Raw genomic sequence first — 17,373 nt, forward strand, 5'->3', positions numbered from 1 at the left:
TGCCTTAACAAGGCATTTGTCTGTTGTTGTGTGCAAGTCTGTCTGTGCGGCAGTGCCTGGGTCCTGTTTGCGGCTGCTTGCTGGCTTTCCAGCTTCACTTGAGCCTGCAGTCAGGCTCTGCACGTGCGCCAGCCTCTGTGCGCACGTCCCCGAGTGACCCGTGTGCGGTGCCCGGAGACCTCTGAGTCGTGTGCACTCGCTGCCTGTCACTGCGCTGACGAACGCACCTCCACATGTCCGGGAGCACGTCTCCCGTTGTGTGCACGCTCCGTGTGCACGCCGTGTGTGTGTGTGTGTGTGTGCACGCCGCCCGTGTGTGTGTGTGTGTGTGTGTGTGTGTGTGTGTGTGTGCACGCCGCCCGTGGTGTGTGTGTGTGCACGCCGCCCGTGTGTGTGTGTTGTGTGTGTGCAGGGCGCTGTGCGCTGCGGCCGGAGGACCAAGCCAGGCTCCACGCCCCCGCGCTCCCCCCCCCCCCCGCGCACCGCAGCGGGCCCCGCGATTGGCCGCCCGCTCCTCTAGCCGTCACCTCCTCCCCCGCCCCGCGCGCCCGCGGTCCCCGCTGTCCCCCGCGGTTCCGGCGAGGCCGCGCCGCGCTGCGCTCCGCTCCCATTGGCTGCGCGCGCCTTTGTGTGGCGGCAGCTGCGGCCCCAGCGCCTTTGAATGTCGAGAGGGGCCGGGAAGGGAGCCTTTCCATGGGCCATCTGTCTCCCCGCCAGCCGCCGCCCCGCCGCCTGCGCCCCGCGCTCCGCCTCCCGCCCCGGCGGCTCCCGCAGCCCCGCCGCCCGCGCCCGGAGCCGCGCCACAAAGGGCCCGCGCGCAGCCGCCGCCGCCGCCGCCGCGCGAGGAGCCAGGATGGTCCTGGTCCACGTCGGTTATCTCGTGCTTCCAGTGTTTGGCTCTGTGCGAAACAGAGGTATCGCTTTTTCCTTTCGGGGTCTGCTTCCTTCCGAGCGCGGATCGCCGCAGGCACCGGGCGGGGACGGGGACGGGGGCGGGGGCGGGCGCGGCGGGCGGGGGCGCAGGCACAGCCTCGGGGCGAGCCGAGGCGAGCGGTGCTGCTTCCCACCCCCTTCTGGGGAGACCCCCGAGTGTGGGGTGGCACCCTCGCGGGAGCTTTTGTAGTGAAGTTAGGGTTTGGTGAATTTGGGTCCCTTCCTCCCCATATTTTTTATTATTATTTGCGGCGGACATGGTTCCTCCAAATCATAGCCCCTTCCCCAACCTAGCCCTGTATGACCGAAAGGAGATGAATGCCGTGTGTGTGTGTGTGTGTGTGTGTGTGTGTGTGTGTGTGTGTGTGTGTGTGAGAGAGAGAGAGAGAGAGAGAGAGAGAGAGAGAGAGAGAGAGAGAGAGAGAGGGGGGGGGAGTGGGTAGATTTGATTTTCTGTGATTTTTTAAAGGCATATGTATGTTTTGTTCTGTTTTGTATTTTTTTTTTCATTTTGGGGGCTTTAAGGCCAATGGCCGGTGAGCTGGGATCAGCCCCATCCCATGCTCCGACTCCTTCCTTCTCATGGGTACTGGTACCTTCTTGTCCCTTCCTTTTCTCTTATTTAATCCTTTTTGTTTTATTGCCCTTATTCTGTAGACCTGCACACCTCCCTCCCCGCAACTGTCTTTGTATGACAGTTGCAGTTACAGGTTCAAAATGCTTGTATGTATGCGTGTGCATGTGTATGTATGTGTATGCATGTATACGTGTGCGCGCGCGCGCGTGCTTACGCGCTTTGGAAATCAGACGTGCGCTGCCTTGCACCCCTGGGCCGGTCCGGAGCGGGTTGTCTGTTTCTTGGGTGTTGAGCTATGCGTGAGAATGAGGTGGGAAGCTGCCCCCACGCCAGGCCTTTGCCCGGGGCAGGGGTTGACCAAGCAGCAGGCTGGCGATGTCTTTGTTTTTAACTGTGGTATATGGGGTGTGTTTGCACGGTCCCCCTTCCCCACACCCCCTTTTCCTTACATTTCCCTGCAACAATAGCTTGGTTTCCCCCTTTCTTCCCCCGACTCCACATTCCTTCCATTTTCTTTTAATCAAAAATTCCCACCTCCCAAAGCAAATCTGAGATACATCAATTCATTTCCCCCCTTCTTTTTGTATTCTGCCTCTGGACTCACATTTCTCTTGGAAATGTTTCTTCTCTCCCACTCCACGTCTACTTAAATCCCCACTGGCTAAGCACCCCCTCCTTTTACAAGAATGATGTCTTCCCTTCACCTCCCGACCCTCTCTGGTCCTCCGAGTCAGAGCTGGGGGTGGGGTCACAGAGCCAGCGCTTTAGTGCGCCCCAGGGGCCAGACTGCACCAGGCTAGGAAAGACCAGCCCTCCTTCAGTCCAACTCTCCCCAACCCCGCGCCTCTCCCCAGAAATCTCAAGGCAAGGTTGGCCTCTTAGGCCTGTTTGAACTGCGGTTTTTTTGTGTGTGTTGATAGAATGATGACATTCTGCATTTATCAAATCTTTTTTTTTTCTTCATTGTGTAGCTCAGTGAATGGTCAACTCGCTGCTGTGTGCGCTGTGACCCTTCTGCCTCCGCATTTAGCTGTATTGTGACACCCTCTTAACCATTTCCTGTCTCCATCCGAGGAAGGCATTGCTATTTAAGCGGCAGTATCCCCTATCTCAGGCCAACGTGGTGGTGGTGGTGGGGAGAGGAGATCAGGACTAGATCATGAAATGCCACCCTGCTCCCCAGTACACAATTATCTCTTATTACTTGGCATTTCCTCTTAAAACGGGTGTGGAGCATTACACTAGGCAGAAATTCAAAAATGATTAAGAAGGGTGTTGAGCCTGAAAGTATAATTACCCTGATTAAATCATTATCATCCTCATTAATACCACCGATCTCTAAATACCATTGCAGCATGCTGGTTCCATATTTTGAAATTCAAATTGTTCAGCTGCCTTTAAGATTTATTTTTACTAACCCCTCCACCAACAAAAATCCAACAAAACCAATTCTGCCTGTCAGAATTGCAATGGCAAACTTTCACGGTAAACACACCCACAGCAAATTTTAGGGTCTGAGGGGTGAGTTGGGCTGTGGGTGAAATTTAGCACTGTGCGCTAGGAACTCATGACCTTTTGATAGAGGATACTAAAGCTTAATTCAAAGGTCCTAAACCACAATTTTTTCTTGTAAAACTATTAGATAGTCTGCTAGCTTAAGCCTGTTCTTTTAGTTTCCATTGTAGTAGTGTAGGATGTAGGCCATTTCAGAATAGATATAGAGAAATAACCATTTTTGTATCTTCATCTTGTTTAGCCAAGTACATTGCACTGTAAATCCCTGTTAAGTGGATTCCTTTTGCCCTGGCTTGGAGGCTGTAGCAGCCCATTTTCCACTTGTCTGGGTGACCATCAGCTGGCCTCCTGGCAACACCCAGGCATAACATTTAGTTGGAGGCAAAATTTATTAAATATATATTAAAAAGAAAATCTGTGATGAAATGACAGTTGCTGCTATTTTAGCCTCTGAAAAATTGGTGCACCAAGGTCTCTGGCTTAAGGGGAGCTGCTGTGGCCAGAGGGTCCTAATTGTTTAATTGTACAATGTCAAGAGCATCTTTGGACATCTGCCCTGGCCCTCAGGGCTGTCCCTTTAACAGCCGGCTCCCTTCTGCTGCCTGGCCAGCCAGACCTGCTTGAAAACTGAAACAAAACAGCAGCAGTCATAAAAGAATAAGGCGCCTACTTTGAGGGCCCTTCCAAAATAATAGTAAGTAGCCTCCCCAGAATGCCATTTGGCAATCTGAAAAAAAAAAAAAAAGAGAAAAACTCAAAACAAAGCAAAAACAACAACAAAAAACCTCAGCAAAATGGTTTTCCATTAAACAGGGGTAGCGTGTTCTGCTGTGCTGAATTTACTTCCTGTTCTTATTTTGTGGGTAATTTTTTATGTATCAAATATCCTTTTGGTTGTGTATCTTTTCACCTTTTCTTGTACTAAAACTAAAGCATGGTCTGTATTTTTTTACATCCCCCAGTTGACACTGTACAGCGCTCGGTTAGAGACGTTCCCCTGCTGAACCGTACTGTGGTCGTGTAGCCCGGCCATCTGCTCATTGTACGCTGCTTTTGTTGTTACCCTTCCGAAGCATGGTGGGCCCAGCCTTTTCTTTTTCTTTTTTTTTCTTTTTATTTTCCTTTTTTTTTGTATCGTGTGCATGATGACATTGTTACACACAGAATCCACTAATACTAATATACAATCTCAATAAAGAACTAGTTTTCCTATATTAACCTAGTGTGCTTTTTCTCTTGCTGTTTCCCCATTTATTGTCGTATCCTGCTGTTTAGAACCTCCTTGCTTTTCTGTCCTCAACCTCACCCACCACCACCCCCACCTCCCATTGTAAGATTTGAGTGAATGCCCTTTTCTTTTACTTTCTTTCCTTGTTTTCCTTTCCCACTCTCTCCCTCCTTTTCTCTCCTTTTTTTGTGGTATAGATATGGTGACTCTAATCTCATATAGCCCATATCTCATAACAATAGAAGCCTGGGGCCATGGGAAGGGTCATTTGTCCTGTCACACTGAAACAGCCCAGCCGCATAGAGATCCTCTATCTTCGGTCACCTGTGTCCTCAATACCTCCCACTTTTCATCCTAGTGTCCGAGCTACAAGGTATTGGAAAGCAAAGAGAAATTACACTGAGGTTGAGAAAAGGGGTACTGTACTTAACTAGCAACCTTGCAGTATTGACTCACCTGAAAAACCCATTCTGAGTTGTGTTTTAACTTTTCGTTCACTGTCTCATTGATTTACTGTCTTTACAAATCATGCTGGGGGTGACACGTGACATGTAGCCGAAGCCATGATCTGAAGCACTAAAGCATCCCTTTCTATGTGTATATTGAAATTCTTGAGACCTACAACTGTAAGTTTGTCATTTGGATCCTGGGTAAGGAAGATGTTTGTGACAGAAGCTCCTGATGGCCCTCCTCATCCTGGGGATGGCTGCCCCACCTGGGACTGTAGGAATAAGAGTCTGCACTTTCTGTGGGCTGTGAGCCAGTTAAAGCTGATTATAGCCTGCCTGCCTGACAGCTGCTTCATCTGTGGCCCTAGGGCCTCTCTGGGGAGAAAGCAAAGCAGATCTGGCTTTTGTCTCAGAGTGTGTGCCCCTTGGAGTGGGGGTGGGGAGGTCAGGAGGGAAGTCAGGACCCGTGTCCAAATTGAATTGCAAGAACCCTTCCAAGTGACTTTACCCCCTCCCTGTAATTGCTCTGGAAAAGCCAACAGAGAAGTATCCCCCCCCCCAGAGTGGAACCCAAATTCAAGCATTTGTCGATTACATCTATTCAATTTCAGCCCAGAACAAGCCTTGTTAAATGAGGCGTTTTAGACACCAGAGGAAATCAGTTGATTAAAGAAATTCATGGTTCCTTCAAGGGGTCATCATTTTGAAGCTGTTTCTCTTGGCGGCTGTGCTTAGTCTTGGCTCGGCTAGGCCAACCCTTCTGGGAGGGTCTCTGATGGTCCCCTCAGGGAGGATGGCCTGCCACCTCACTGGTGCCTGACCACTGTGCTTCCTTGCCTTCTTTGTGGCCTCCAGAGACACTCCCCACCCCCAAGAGCTGCCCTCTTTGCTCTGGCCCTTTGTTCTTTTCTTCCCAGCCTGGGAGGAAAAGCTGAACTGATTTACTGTGACACATGGACGCACATGGGTGTTCTTGGCGGAGGAAGCTTGTGCTATGGTGTGTGCAAATGGAGACATGCAGATCTGTGGGGCCAGGCCCTGGAAGCTTTTCTGGTTTGTCTTTAATTTATTTATTTTTTGGTTTATTTGAGACCTAAGTTTGGTAAAGCAAATGATACTTCCAAGCAACCTCGATTAAAAAAAACAAAAAAAAACAAAACAAATTGGGTGACCACTTTCATTTCTCCCTAAAGACAGATCAGTGTTAATCAACTCTAAGATTTTATTTTTTAAGTTAATGTTCAGTATTTCAGAATTCTCCAATACATATCAAGGATAGTTCTTCAATGATCCAGAAATAGTACAGAAAGCAATTGGCTTAATGGCAATTGTGACTTAGCAACACATTGAGTTTGGACTGCACATGACCCATGTTACCAGAGCTAAATGTCTAACATTGGAGAACTCTACCCCGACTTAAGGTCCAATAACTCTAAAACCATTGCATGTGGTCTTTATTCTCCCAGTCCTCTATCTGCTGTAGGAACATTGACTCCAGGATTTTGTACTAGCTGCCTGTAAATGGATCAGGTACCCCAGGGTCTCTGAAAAGATGGAGTATAGCTCTTGTTCCAGTCTTCTCTGGATTTCCCTTCTGACCGGCATTCGATAAGCCCCACTTAGTGAACTTCCGTAAGAAGAAATTTCCTACAAAACAGCAAATACAATTACACTTTCCAGATGAGGGGGAAAGACCACCCAGACGGCTGATGTTCTTTTATGCAGGTGACAGATCAGTGGAACCTCTTTTACAGTTCTGTCATCTTTCCTCATGTCCTTTTTTCTCTTTCAATAAGCATCTTGAAGTTTCTCTTTGGAAACTTTATGACTTTCTAGGAGGGTGAAGCCTCAGCTTTGGGCTCCGGTGTTAGGTGGAGTTTCCCTAGAGCTGGCCAGAAGACAGCTGGCCCTTGACTTTGACCCATGACTGTGGGTCCCTCAATTCTACTGGACCTTGCTGCCCAGATATACAGGACATGATCACATTAGTTACTCCATGGGTGTAAATAGCTTTAAAAAAATTCCCAGAGCAGCATAATGTGTATCGAATTAGTGACAGTTTGTGGTATGGTTTAGCCTCCGAGGGGCTTCCCTCAGAGAGGCTCTGATTCTGGGTAATTGATGAAGTACTTGCAATGCCTGTTCCTCATATGTTCACTCATTCATTCCTCCATTTGCTTACTTGTTCTTTCATTTTAGTTAATGATTATTCATTCAGTACCTACTTGGACCAAACACTGTGCTAAGGGGGTGCCAAAGAGAGACCTACTAAGATTTATGCTGCCTGAGACATCTGAGCTGAGGGTCTACGTGGGTGGAGAGTGTTCTCATTTGGAGTAGTTTAGAACTTGAGTCCTGGCTGTGTTGACTTGGAAGGGGGATATAGGTACCATTCTGAACATCACCTTGGTAATGAGCATCCTAAAACCCGCCCCATAGGGTGTGTTAAAATTATCCAAGGCACCTGGCTCACAGCAGGTGTCAAAGGCAGGGTAGAAAGCAGCTACCACCTTCGTAACTGTAGGTATTTACTGTCCCCAGGATCAGTATCACATAAGGTCGGAGATGGTGTTGTGGAGGGTTGTTGTGTGTGTCTTGATGGTGGCATGTATACTGAGGTAGATAATACCAGGAGGGGTGGGATACAAGTGAGTTTTGCCTAAGAACAGGTGTGCCTGTCGTATGTGCACATGGGTGAATGCGGGGACACCTGTGTAGCATTGTTTCTTTCTGCAGATACAGGAGCAGCAGTAGGGCCATGGTCCTGTGTTTGAACACGTCTCCCTAAATCACAACTCCAGGTCTGTAGAATGTACAGATAAGTCTGGAAGGGATTTTTGAGACCAGTTCCTGAGACCTTTGGGGTAGTTTGGACTTATTTCTTTGGCCACTGGGACTCTCAGGAGAAACAGGTGTTCATGCAACTTATTCTGGCACCTGTGACTGAGAGCTGACACTAGGGGACTGAGGCCAGGGGGAGGCGTGGCAACCTTCCAGGTGTGATACAGGCCCAGATTCCAGGTCTAAGGAGTGGGAGGAAGGCTTACATTGTGGGCCTTGCCATGAAGGGGGAATGACCAGGATCAAGTTGATGTGGAGGGCTGAGGGACAGCAGGTCTTTAGTGTGCCTTGAACAGAGTAAGATCACAAAGACAGAGAAGAGGAGAACAGCCAGCTTTGGAAACTATGAGTATCCTAGCACATGGATAAACACGGAATTTGGCAAAGCAAAGGCGACTGTGGCAACGTCTAGGAGCAGAGACCTCTGGGACTCTTCTGTAGTTTTAGTGGGAGCAGGACTCAAGCTTCCACAGTAACAATTGTTCATATTGTCTTGATGCTCTGTCCACGTCAGGTATCCCCTACTGGGTTGTGGGTTGTTCACATGTGTATCTTCAGCTGCTAGGCTGGCCCTTGGGAGCTGCCTGTCTCAAAACCTCAGCCTCTCTGGCAGCTGTGCCACCCTGTCCAGATGTCACAGTCTGAAGTTTTATTGAATTTCAATTCTTGAGAAAAGAGACTCAGAGAGAGAGAGAGAGAGAGAGAGAGAGAGAGAGAGAGAGAGAGAGAGAGAGAGAGAGAGAGAGAGAATCAGTCACCTGTACCCATGGGGAAGATGAAGCTAGAAGGAAGATCAAAGTCATGGGTGTGGCAAGGACGGTGTATGTGTGGCAAGTAGGTGTGATCTCAGGGTTGGCCCATTATCTTATTTCCTCCAGGTATAACTGTAGCCTGTGAGGAGGTAATTGAGGACCTGGAAGGAAACTGAGACCCAAAGTGCCAAAAGCCTTTGCCACCCTCTCCCTGTTAATACAGTGGCTGACCCAAGGTGACTGGCCACCCAGTCTTGGTCCCCCTGTGTCTTCTGTAGTTTGTACATTGTCAGGAACCTCCCGCCCCCACCCTAACTCTGAGTTAAGCATAGGAAGCAGTCTTTGTTTGGTGTTGGTATCTGGTAGAAGCAACTCTAGAAAACCAGGCACCATGTCCACATGGGGACATCAAGCTATGGGGAGGTTTATGTTCTCAGCACTGAGTTGGTGTTCCCACAAGGGAACTCTGAAATACAGGGTTAGAATGGTGGAGGACTCTGTTCCTGTGTCTCCAGCTGGGAACTGTGTTCTGGGATGGTAAGTTCTTTGCTTACTCAGAGGCAGATGCCAGAGGTCTGGGAGGTACAGTCTGTGCCCTGATTTCTGCAGATAGAATAGCAGTGCTTCTCACACCACGAATCCATGTTGCAGTCTTTCTCAGATCACCTTGGTGACTTCACAGATGACATGGGCTACATAAGGAGATGATGGAATCCCAATCTGGAAAGTTTAGGAAGTAAAGCAAGGGTATTCACCCTGGTGTGATCCAGTGAGCACATGCACAGGATGCCTTCCACATTCACCCTGGTGTGATCCAGTGAGCACATGCACAGGATGCCTTCCACATTCACCCTGGTGTGATCCAGTGAGCACATGCATAGGATGCCTTCCACATTCACCCTGGTATGATCCAGTGAGCACATGCACAGGATGCCTTCCACATTCACCCTGGTGTGATCCAGTGAGCACATGCACAGGATGCCTTCCACATTCACCCTGGTGTGATCCAGTGAGCACATGCACAAGAGGTCTTCCATATTCACCCTGGTGTGATCCAGTGAGCACATGCACAGGATGCCTTCCATATTCACCCTGGTGTGATCCAGTGAGCACATGCACAGGATGCCTTCCACATTCACCCTGGTGTGATCCAGTGAGCACATGCACAGGATGCCTTCCACATTCACCCTGGTGTGATCCAGTGAACACATGCACAAGAGGTCTTCCACATTCACCCTGGTGTGATCCAGTGAGCACATGCACAGGATGCCTTCCACATTCACCCTGGTGTGATCCAGTGAGCACATGCACAGGATGCCTTCCACATTCACCCTGGTGTGATCCAGTGAGCACATGCACAGGATGCCTTCCACGTTCACCCTGGTGTGATCCAGTGAGCACATGCACAGGATGCCTTCCACATTCACCCTGGTGTGATCCAGTGAGCACATGCACAAGAGGTCTTCCATGTTCACCCTGGTGTGATCCAATGAGCACATGCATGGGATGCCTTCCCTGTTTTCAGATATGCATTTGGGGTGTGCTTGTAGAGTGGGCATAGAAACAATTTATGCCTTCAGTAATGGAGATGCAATCAGGGCTTCATGCATGCTAGACAAGTATCCACAACTGAGGTGTCCAGCCCTTTAAAAATACCTTAAAATTTTTTTTCAGAGTCTTCCCAAGTTGTCTAGACTGGCCTCAAATGCTGAATAGCTGGGATTACAGGCCTTCAGCACTAGAGCCAGCTACATTCTCCATTTTTATTTAGTGTTATGATATGAGCAGTTTCACAGTCTGCTGTGCTGTTCTTACAGGCATCACTTTTAGTGACTGTGTAACATTTCACTCGAAACATTCCTGGTATACTAGGACTGCCTAGATCCCAGGCCTCTCTGGGTTGGCCTATCCCAGCTAAGGGTTATTGTGGTGGTTCCCACCCTCTACCAGGCCCTTCCACCGACAGGCTCAGTGAGGTATAGGTGAGGGGCTAGAGGAGAGGAGCTGCTGAGATAATCCCATCAACAGCCCAGGATCGTTTGCTCCTCCTCCTTCTTCTTCCAGGAGCTTCTCCATTGAACAAGTATATCTTTCCCTCAGTTCTGGGACTCTGCTCATCAGATGGTGACTCTGTAATTTGTGCTTTCTCGGGTTTGTCATCATGAAACATGCAGAGACGTTAGCCAAAGGCAAGAGTAATAATAAAGGCCCTTGTGGAGCTTAGTGGAAGTAGTCCTGGCTTCCACCCCTCTCTGTCACTGACTGTCCTACGAGGCTGGCCAAAGCTGAGGCCTCTCTATCTTCACTTCCTGTCTGCCAAGGGGATAATCGGCCTAATTACCCTTCCTGCTCTAAACAAATCCGTGATTTCCTCTTGGTGCGAACTTGCACTTCCTCTGCCCTTTTTGCCTTTTCTCTGGGAGGCAGCAACTCATGCCTTGGTGCCTGGTGGGCGAGCGCCCTTCTGATGGCAGGTGCTGTAGGCAGGGAAGGAGCAGTGCTGGGCAGGAGGCAACTCTCCTTGAAACATGAGGAATGTGTGCTGTCATGGACTGGGTAGGCCCCCTTATCTAGAAGGGGGTGGTGACATCACCCACATGGTGGCTTGGGCATGGCAATGCCAGCACGTGCTTCCTAGCTCTTAGGACTGGCCTCCCCAGCTCAGGAGAGAAAGTGCCAGAGATGAGGTGGATTGGCAGGAGCCTCAGGCTGGAGGGAGCAGGACTCAGCTAGCACCTGTCTCAAGGAAGGAAGAAACCTGGACAGCTGCTGCTACTTCCCATCCCCTCTGATGTGGGGGCTGAGGGGGATGCCTTGCTCCTGGCAGCTTAAGTTGTTCTAGCTTCCTCTTCAGCTGCCAGAATCCCTTTCCCCCATTCCTGAGAGCTTGAGGCACCCGTTTCTGGCCCATCCCTATCTCAGAGCAGCAGCTTCTGCTCCTGAGCTCTGTGGGAACTAATGGGTTAATGTGACCGTTCCCACTCTGGGCTGTCCTTCCTTAGCCAAAAGATGCTCTTCCACAAGGCCTGCTTGGCAGGGCTCATTTGCAGAGTGAAAAGCCACAAGGCCTCCCACTACCTATCTCTTCATCACTGAGGCCTTGGCCTGCTGACTAGAACTGAAGATCCTGTTCCACAGAAAGGGGAGAGAGCAGGAAAAACAGGCCCAGGCATCTTTTCCCACAGCTTCTGTCACCCCAACTTCTGCCAGGGGAGGGTGACCATGGGGATGGCTGGACCGGCCACAGTCCTGGTCCAATCAGTGTTCACCAGGGCCCCTAATCTTGGATGCCAGAGTGCACAAGCCACAGCCTTGGCCTCACTTTGTTGTCAGAGGAAGAAGTCAGGCCAGGTCAGGAGGGAGGCACCTCAGTGTGAGGGAACTGAGGAATGCTGCAGTTGCTCCACTGCAGGGTGTTGCCTGCCACGGAACCTCAGGGGACTGACAGTAAGACATGATGCAAGGATGAAGCTGCAGCATGGGTGAGAGGATTGGCCAGCTGTAGTGAGAGGGCCTTGACTTGGTCGTGCCTGGCAAGTGAGGGCAGATAGAAGAGGTGAAAACAAAGCTTGGGTGGTAACCTGGAGTGGCATTTCTTCTGGAGGGTCCCTGTGCCTTCCCAGAGAGTCATGGGAGAAAGCAAAAGCAGGAAGGGAAGGCAAGAGGGGTGACAGAAGCTAGCTCTGTTGTTCCTGTCCCCAGCCTCCCCTAAGCAGGGGCATTTATCAGTCCCATGGATTCCAGGTCTGTGCCATACCTGAGAGTTCCCCCTGGCAAGTGGGTGTCCATCCTCAAGTAGCCTCTAGACTCCAGGGAAGCTAGACATGTGCTTGGAAGATCCCAGAATTCTGAGTCTGGGGCCATAAAAGAGCCCAGACTTGAGGAGGGGCAAACTGCAGTTTCCAATTTTTACTTCTGAATTTGCAGAAAAAGTGATTTTTAGATAAATTATGCAAGGAATTCTACTTTATACGAACTTGAGGGGAAAGCTAGAATTTTGTGATGTACCCAGTCTAGGCCACACCCTGATTGTGGGGGTGCTTCACACCCCTTCTAAATGTGAGCACTTCAGGGGCAGGTGAAGAATACTTAGTTGGCCCAAGGCCTTATCTTCCCTGTGCTGGAGACCCAAGCTATCTAGTGGCTGGAATTGGGACTCTGTTCTCCCAAGTCCCAGTAAGGATGGAAGTCAGGTCTTTTGACTCTGAGGGCAGTGGGCTCCTGGCCCTCTAACCTAAGGCCAGGTTAGAAGTGCCATGGGCTCTTGGGTCTTGACCTAAGGCCAGGTAGAAGTGTCATGAGTCCCCTACGTCTAGGTGGGGCAATTAAGGGTGGCCTTACAGAAGATGTGCCTGAATGAGTCTTGAAGACAACAGGGATGTAACTGGGCAGGAGATGAGAACTTGAGGATGAATCCACAGTTGGGGCGCCAGAGAGGCCTCCTGAGGAGGAGGAGCTCAGCTGGAGCTGTCCCTGGTGCACTAAGGACTCTTTTCTTCTTATTGTGGTAAAATACATATTGCATAAAATTTGCCTTTTAAATCAGTGGTATTACACATACCCACACACAGGGTTGTGCAGACATCACTGTTTGCTATTTCCAAACCTTTTTAAATCACTTCAAATGAGGGTTTCCTTAGTCTTTCCCTATTCCCAGGGGTCTATTCCCAGATAGGGCTGGGGCTGCATTTGCCGAGTTTCCTTCTGAAAAGGATGGGGTGGTGGTGGTGGTGGTGGTGGTGCTGTGTGTGTGTGTGTGTGTGTGTGTGTGTGTGTGTGTGTGTGTGTGTGTGTGTGTGGTAGGGTAGGGAGAGAGAAGAAGAGAGGGAGATACAACACATACACACACACACACACACACACACAGAGAGAGAGAGAGAGAGAGAGAGAGAGAGAGAGAGAGAGAGAGAGAGAGTAAAGAATGCCTACCATTTGTCCTCAGGCCATCTGGCTTACTACCTACCACTTGGGAATCTTGTTCTTCCCTGAACCCTAACACCCTCTTCTGAAAAGATGGAGCAGACTTGATTTAATACTAGCAACATGAGATGACAGAAGCCAATTACGATGCCGATAAAGTGTGAGATAAGCAAAGCCCTGGATGTAGTTGGCAGAAGATGGTCATTTTCTGAACCCCATCCATGGGTTCTCTACCCTTCTGCAAGCACTGCCTGTCCAGGTCAGAAACAGTCCTGAGGGTATGGAGAGTGCATTTGGCTTCTGGGCAGACAGGAGAGGGTCAGGCATGGTGCATGTGTCTTTGCTGTCTAAGCAGTTAATGAGCCTCCAGGTTGGGTTGTGGGTGGCAGAGGCACAGATGGCTTCTGGCCACAGCCTCCCTGGAGACACCTCTGAACACTCCTGGAATGGGTAGAGAATGCACAGACAGGTTCCACAACCAGAACTAAGTAAGCCATCGTCAGTCTGGGCAACAGTGTGGACCATTATTTTGCCACAGGGATGGGGAGAGGCCACAAACCCCCACAGAAGTCTGGGGGTCCTCTAAGGGAGGAGCTCTGGGCTCTACAGCTGTCAGGCCAGTTCTGGCCCCTGCTCTGCCCACATGGGCCCAAATCCAATCCAAGAGGTAAATGTCAGAGTCCTGTGGCTGTCACTTTTGTTTGAGTTTTCTTTTCTTTTTCTGGAGTATTGGGTCCCTCTAGCCTCATTGTCATCCCACCCATTCCATCCACTCTTTCTCCTGCCCTCCCCACTGGCCTGATCATTTCTGCTGTTTCTCTGCTTTTTCTCCTGACTCTCTGCTGGCCTGCACCTGCCTGAGTGCTCCCGTAGGGGGCTGCTCTGTCCTCAAAAGAGTCATGTGAGGAGTGACTGGATGGTCAAGGTCTCCCTCTGAAGGGGTCAACCCTTCTGGGCTGTTGGTTCTGGCCTCTGACAATAGGGTTCCCATTCTTACCTGCCATGATGAGGTAAGCTGTGGATGTCCTGCACTGGCCATGATGCCCGGTGCACAGCAGGTTGTCCTCCCTGTTACATGTGGCCACAGGGAGTTGCCATGTGCAGACACCCTCTGCTGCCTCTCGCCACCTTGAATATGGTAAGAGGAAGAATCTTTGAGCCTTGACATTCTCATCTGTGAAATGGGAACAGTCATAGTGACCTCCCAACAGGATTACAAGGAGACTCTGATTAAGTGAGTTTGTTCGTCTCATCTAGCAGATGCACACAGAACACAGGTCTCTGCTCTTGATCCAGGAACCCCATGCCAGGTTCTGGGGACAGAAACAGAAAGATGACACCAATACAAGAGCAGCAGCAGACATCCCTGTAATGTCCACTTTGTGCCCAGGCATGGCCTCAGTCACTTACCTGTCTTGAAGAAATTGAATTTGGGTGGACCGGCCCAAGTTTCTCTTAATATGGAATGACACATGTGTGGGGGAGGAGATGCTGAGTCTGAGCGAGGGTTAAAGGAGACACAGTGAGCAGGCCAGGAATGGGGGGGTCATGCTACAGGTAAGGGATGGCAGGGAAGGAGCTCTGTAGAGGATGGGGTGACCTGGGGCACTATCAGGCCTCATTGCAACAAGCAGCTGAACAGTATTGCTTGTTGCCCAGGAATCAAGCATCCACAGTCTTCTCCAAGCTCAGGATTGTGAGCTGGGTGTTCTAGAGGAACACAAAACATGCAAGGGTCCCATAGTCTCCCAGGAAGTAGTGATGGGGATACTCTTAGTAAGGGGTTAGCACACTCAGTGATGGGAGGGTGAGGGCTGGGAGGGGAGGAAGCAGTGATGAATGTCTGAAAGACTGCTAGAAGATGCAGGTGGGACTGAACTTGACATAGAAACTTGGAGTGACAATTCTCACACTTTTCTACCAGATGCCAGGGCCCTTTGCTGCTAAAAAGCTTTCCCGTGGGAAGGTTACACATGCCCAAAGTTATGCAGGGTTGCAAGGGGTCTTGGAGAGTATCATCTGGTGCTAGTTCAAAGCTCTGCAGGGGCCTGCCATAAAAAGAGATTTTTGGTTTTCCTTCACTAGCATTTCCTAAAACTATCCAATCACAGACATTTGTGTTTTCTTTGTGCACACACATGTGAATCAGAGTGCATGGCTTCTAGAAACATCCATTAAACCTGATGCCCGGAACATGGCATGGGAAGTATTAGACTGAGAACCCAGCTCAAGACTGGCCAAAGGCAGCTTCCCTATATTGAGGGAGGTGGCATGTTGATTGGTGACACCTGGACCTTCCTCAGAGGACCCATCCTTAGCTACTGTCTGAGTCCATTCCAGCTGCAATAGCAAAACAGAAGTTCGTTTCTTACCCTTCTGGATCTTTGAAAGTCCACGATCTAAGTGTCAACGGATTTGGGGTGTGGAGAGGGTCCATTTGCTGTGACTTCACACGGATGGAGAAGGAAGATCTCCTTTGTAAGGGTACTAACCTTGCTCATTCAGGCCCTGCACATTCAGCACTTAACTACTTGAATGTGCATGCACACACATCTCCATCATTCACAAGAATTCAAGTTTCAGTATTTTGTCATTGGGTTTTTGCTTTCTTTTCTCCCACTTGTCCTCTGTGCCCTGTGATGCCCTCACCCTGCTGTCAACAAATTCTCAAGACAACTATCCCAACAGAGAGGCAGAGGTCATTAGCCAGGTTCATCTCCAGGCCGAGCCGTGCTGACTATGCCAACGTGCCTATGCCAGCCTCAGAACTTGGGCCTACACACCTATTTATCACTATCGTCAGGGCGCTGCTGCCTCCATGAACTCTTGTGAAACACAGGCAGAGAGGAGAGGCCACCGCTGCCAAGGATGGTGGCCCTGCTGACTTGGTGTGGTCTCTATCATTATGGGTAAAGCAGACTTCACAAGGCCTCTGAGTGGTGGTGAGTGGCCTGGGAGGTCATGGGGGGGCAGATCTTGAGCTGGGGCAGAGGATGTGCTTCATGTTAGCAGGGAGGGAAAGAAAGCAGGCACTGAAGTGTAGAGACCATATGAGGGCATCAGGAAGAGTTATCATGTCTCTTGGCCCCAGTCCTAAGGTCTGAGCATCAGATATGGTCACAGTCTATGGAGGTAGGATGATCACTGGTGTCTCCCCTATTGCCCCAGGCATTGGTGCTGATCCCGACTGAGGTGGTCACTCGCCTCTGCCATGCCAGCTGTGGAGTAGAAGAGACCGGATGATATAAATGCTGCTGCCTTGTTTTATGAAGTGCCCTAACAAGCTGGCGAGCCAGACACACTCAGTCTTCTTTATGGCCACTATGATTTTTTCCAACATCAAGATTAATTTGATGATAGCTGTTTATAAGCTCTTCCATCATCACATATACCCGTTACCTGGGAGGAGAGGAGGACTGGGTTTAATTTGTGAACAGCCCTCCAGGTCTCTCTGCCCCAGAATGTGTGTGGGAGTCTCGGCCATAAATCACGGCAGACACTGGCACTGCTGAGACCAGAAGGCAGGAGCTCCTGCTAGGCAAGCCCCAGCACTCATGTGCCAAGGAGAAGTCCTGGCATGTGGACTGCTCTGCAGATGGAGCAGGACAGGCAGGGATACTCAGCCATCTATGCTGGGAGAGAGACCCTGGGGAGGGTGTCATCTGGCTGGGAAATTTCACTTTCTTGAACCTACACTCTGTAAGAATCATCTGGAAGCTTGCTAAAATAAAATACAAACTTTCCTCCATTCTTTAGTCATTACCCCAGCTTCAGAGTCTAGGTCTTTCCCAGGGGAATGCAGGCTTCTACATGCCTGCCTCCAGTAAGGCTTGCCCTGTGGAGGTGACTCTGTGAGCTAAGCAAAACATAAGATGGTGATCGTGACATGCCTAGCCCAGGATTGGTATAAATAGACTCTTGTCTTAGTTACTTTTCTATTGCTGTGACCAAGGCAATTTTTCTATCGCTGTAAAGAGACACCATAACTAAGAAAACTTATTGAGACTCATGGTTCTAGAGGATTAGAGTCTATGGTAACAGGCAGACAGGTAGTCATGTAGTTGAGAGCTTACATCCTGATCCACAGTTACTAGGCAAGTGGAGGACAGGTACCTAACTAGGCATGGTGTGGGCTTTTGAAACCCAAAGCCCACCCCG

The 17,373-nt window shown here is 49.9% G+C and overlaps 1 protein-coding gene across 1 annotated transcript in view; it reads left to right on the plus strand.

Annotated features, from left to right (window-relative positions):
- Positions 1–853: 853 nt before the first annotated feature.
- Positions 854–17,373, plus strand: part of Rnf165 (ring finger protein 165) — a 98,227-nt gene continuing 81,707 nt past the window's right edge. The window contains exon 1 of the mRNA XM_027397947.2: positions 854–914. Within this exon, the coding sequence (XP_027253748.2) occupies positions 854–914 (61 nt within the window). The remainder of the gene's footprint in view (positions 915–17,373) is intronic.

Source organism: Cricetulus griseus, chromosome 2 (genome assembly GCF_003668045.3).
Source record: "Cricetulus griseus strain 17A/GY chromosome 2, alternate assembly CriGri-PICRH-1.0, whole genome shotgun sequence".
Classification (NCBI taxonomy): Eukaryota; Metazoa; Chordata; class Mammalia; order Rodentia; family Cricetidae; genus Cricetulus; species Cricetulus griseus.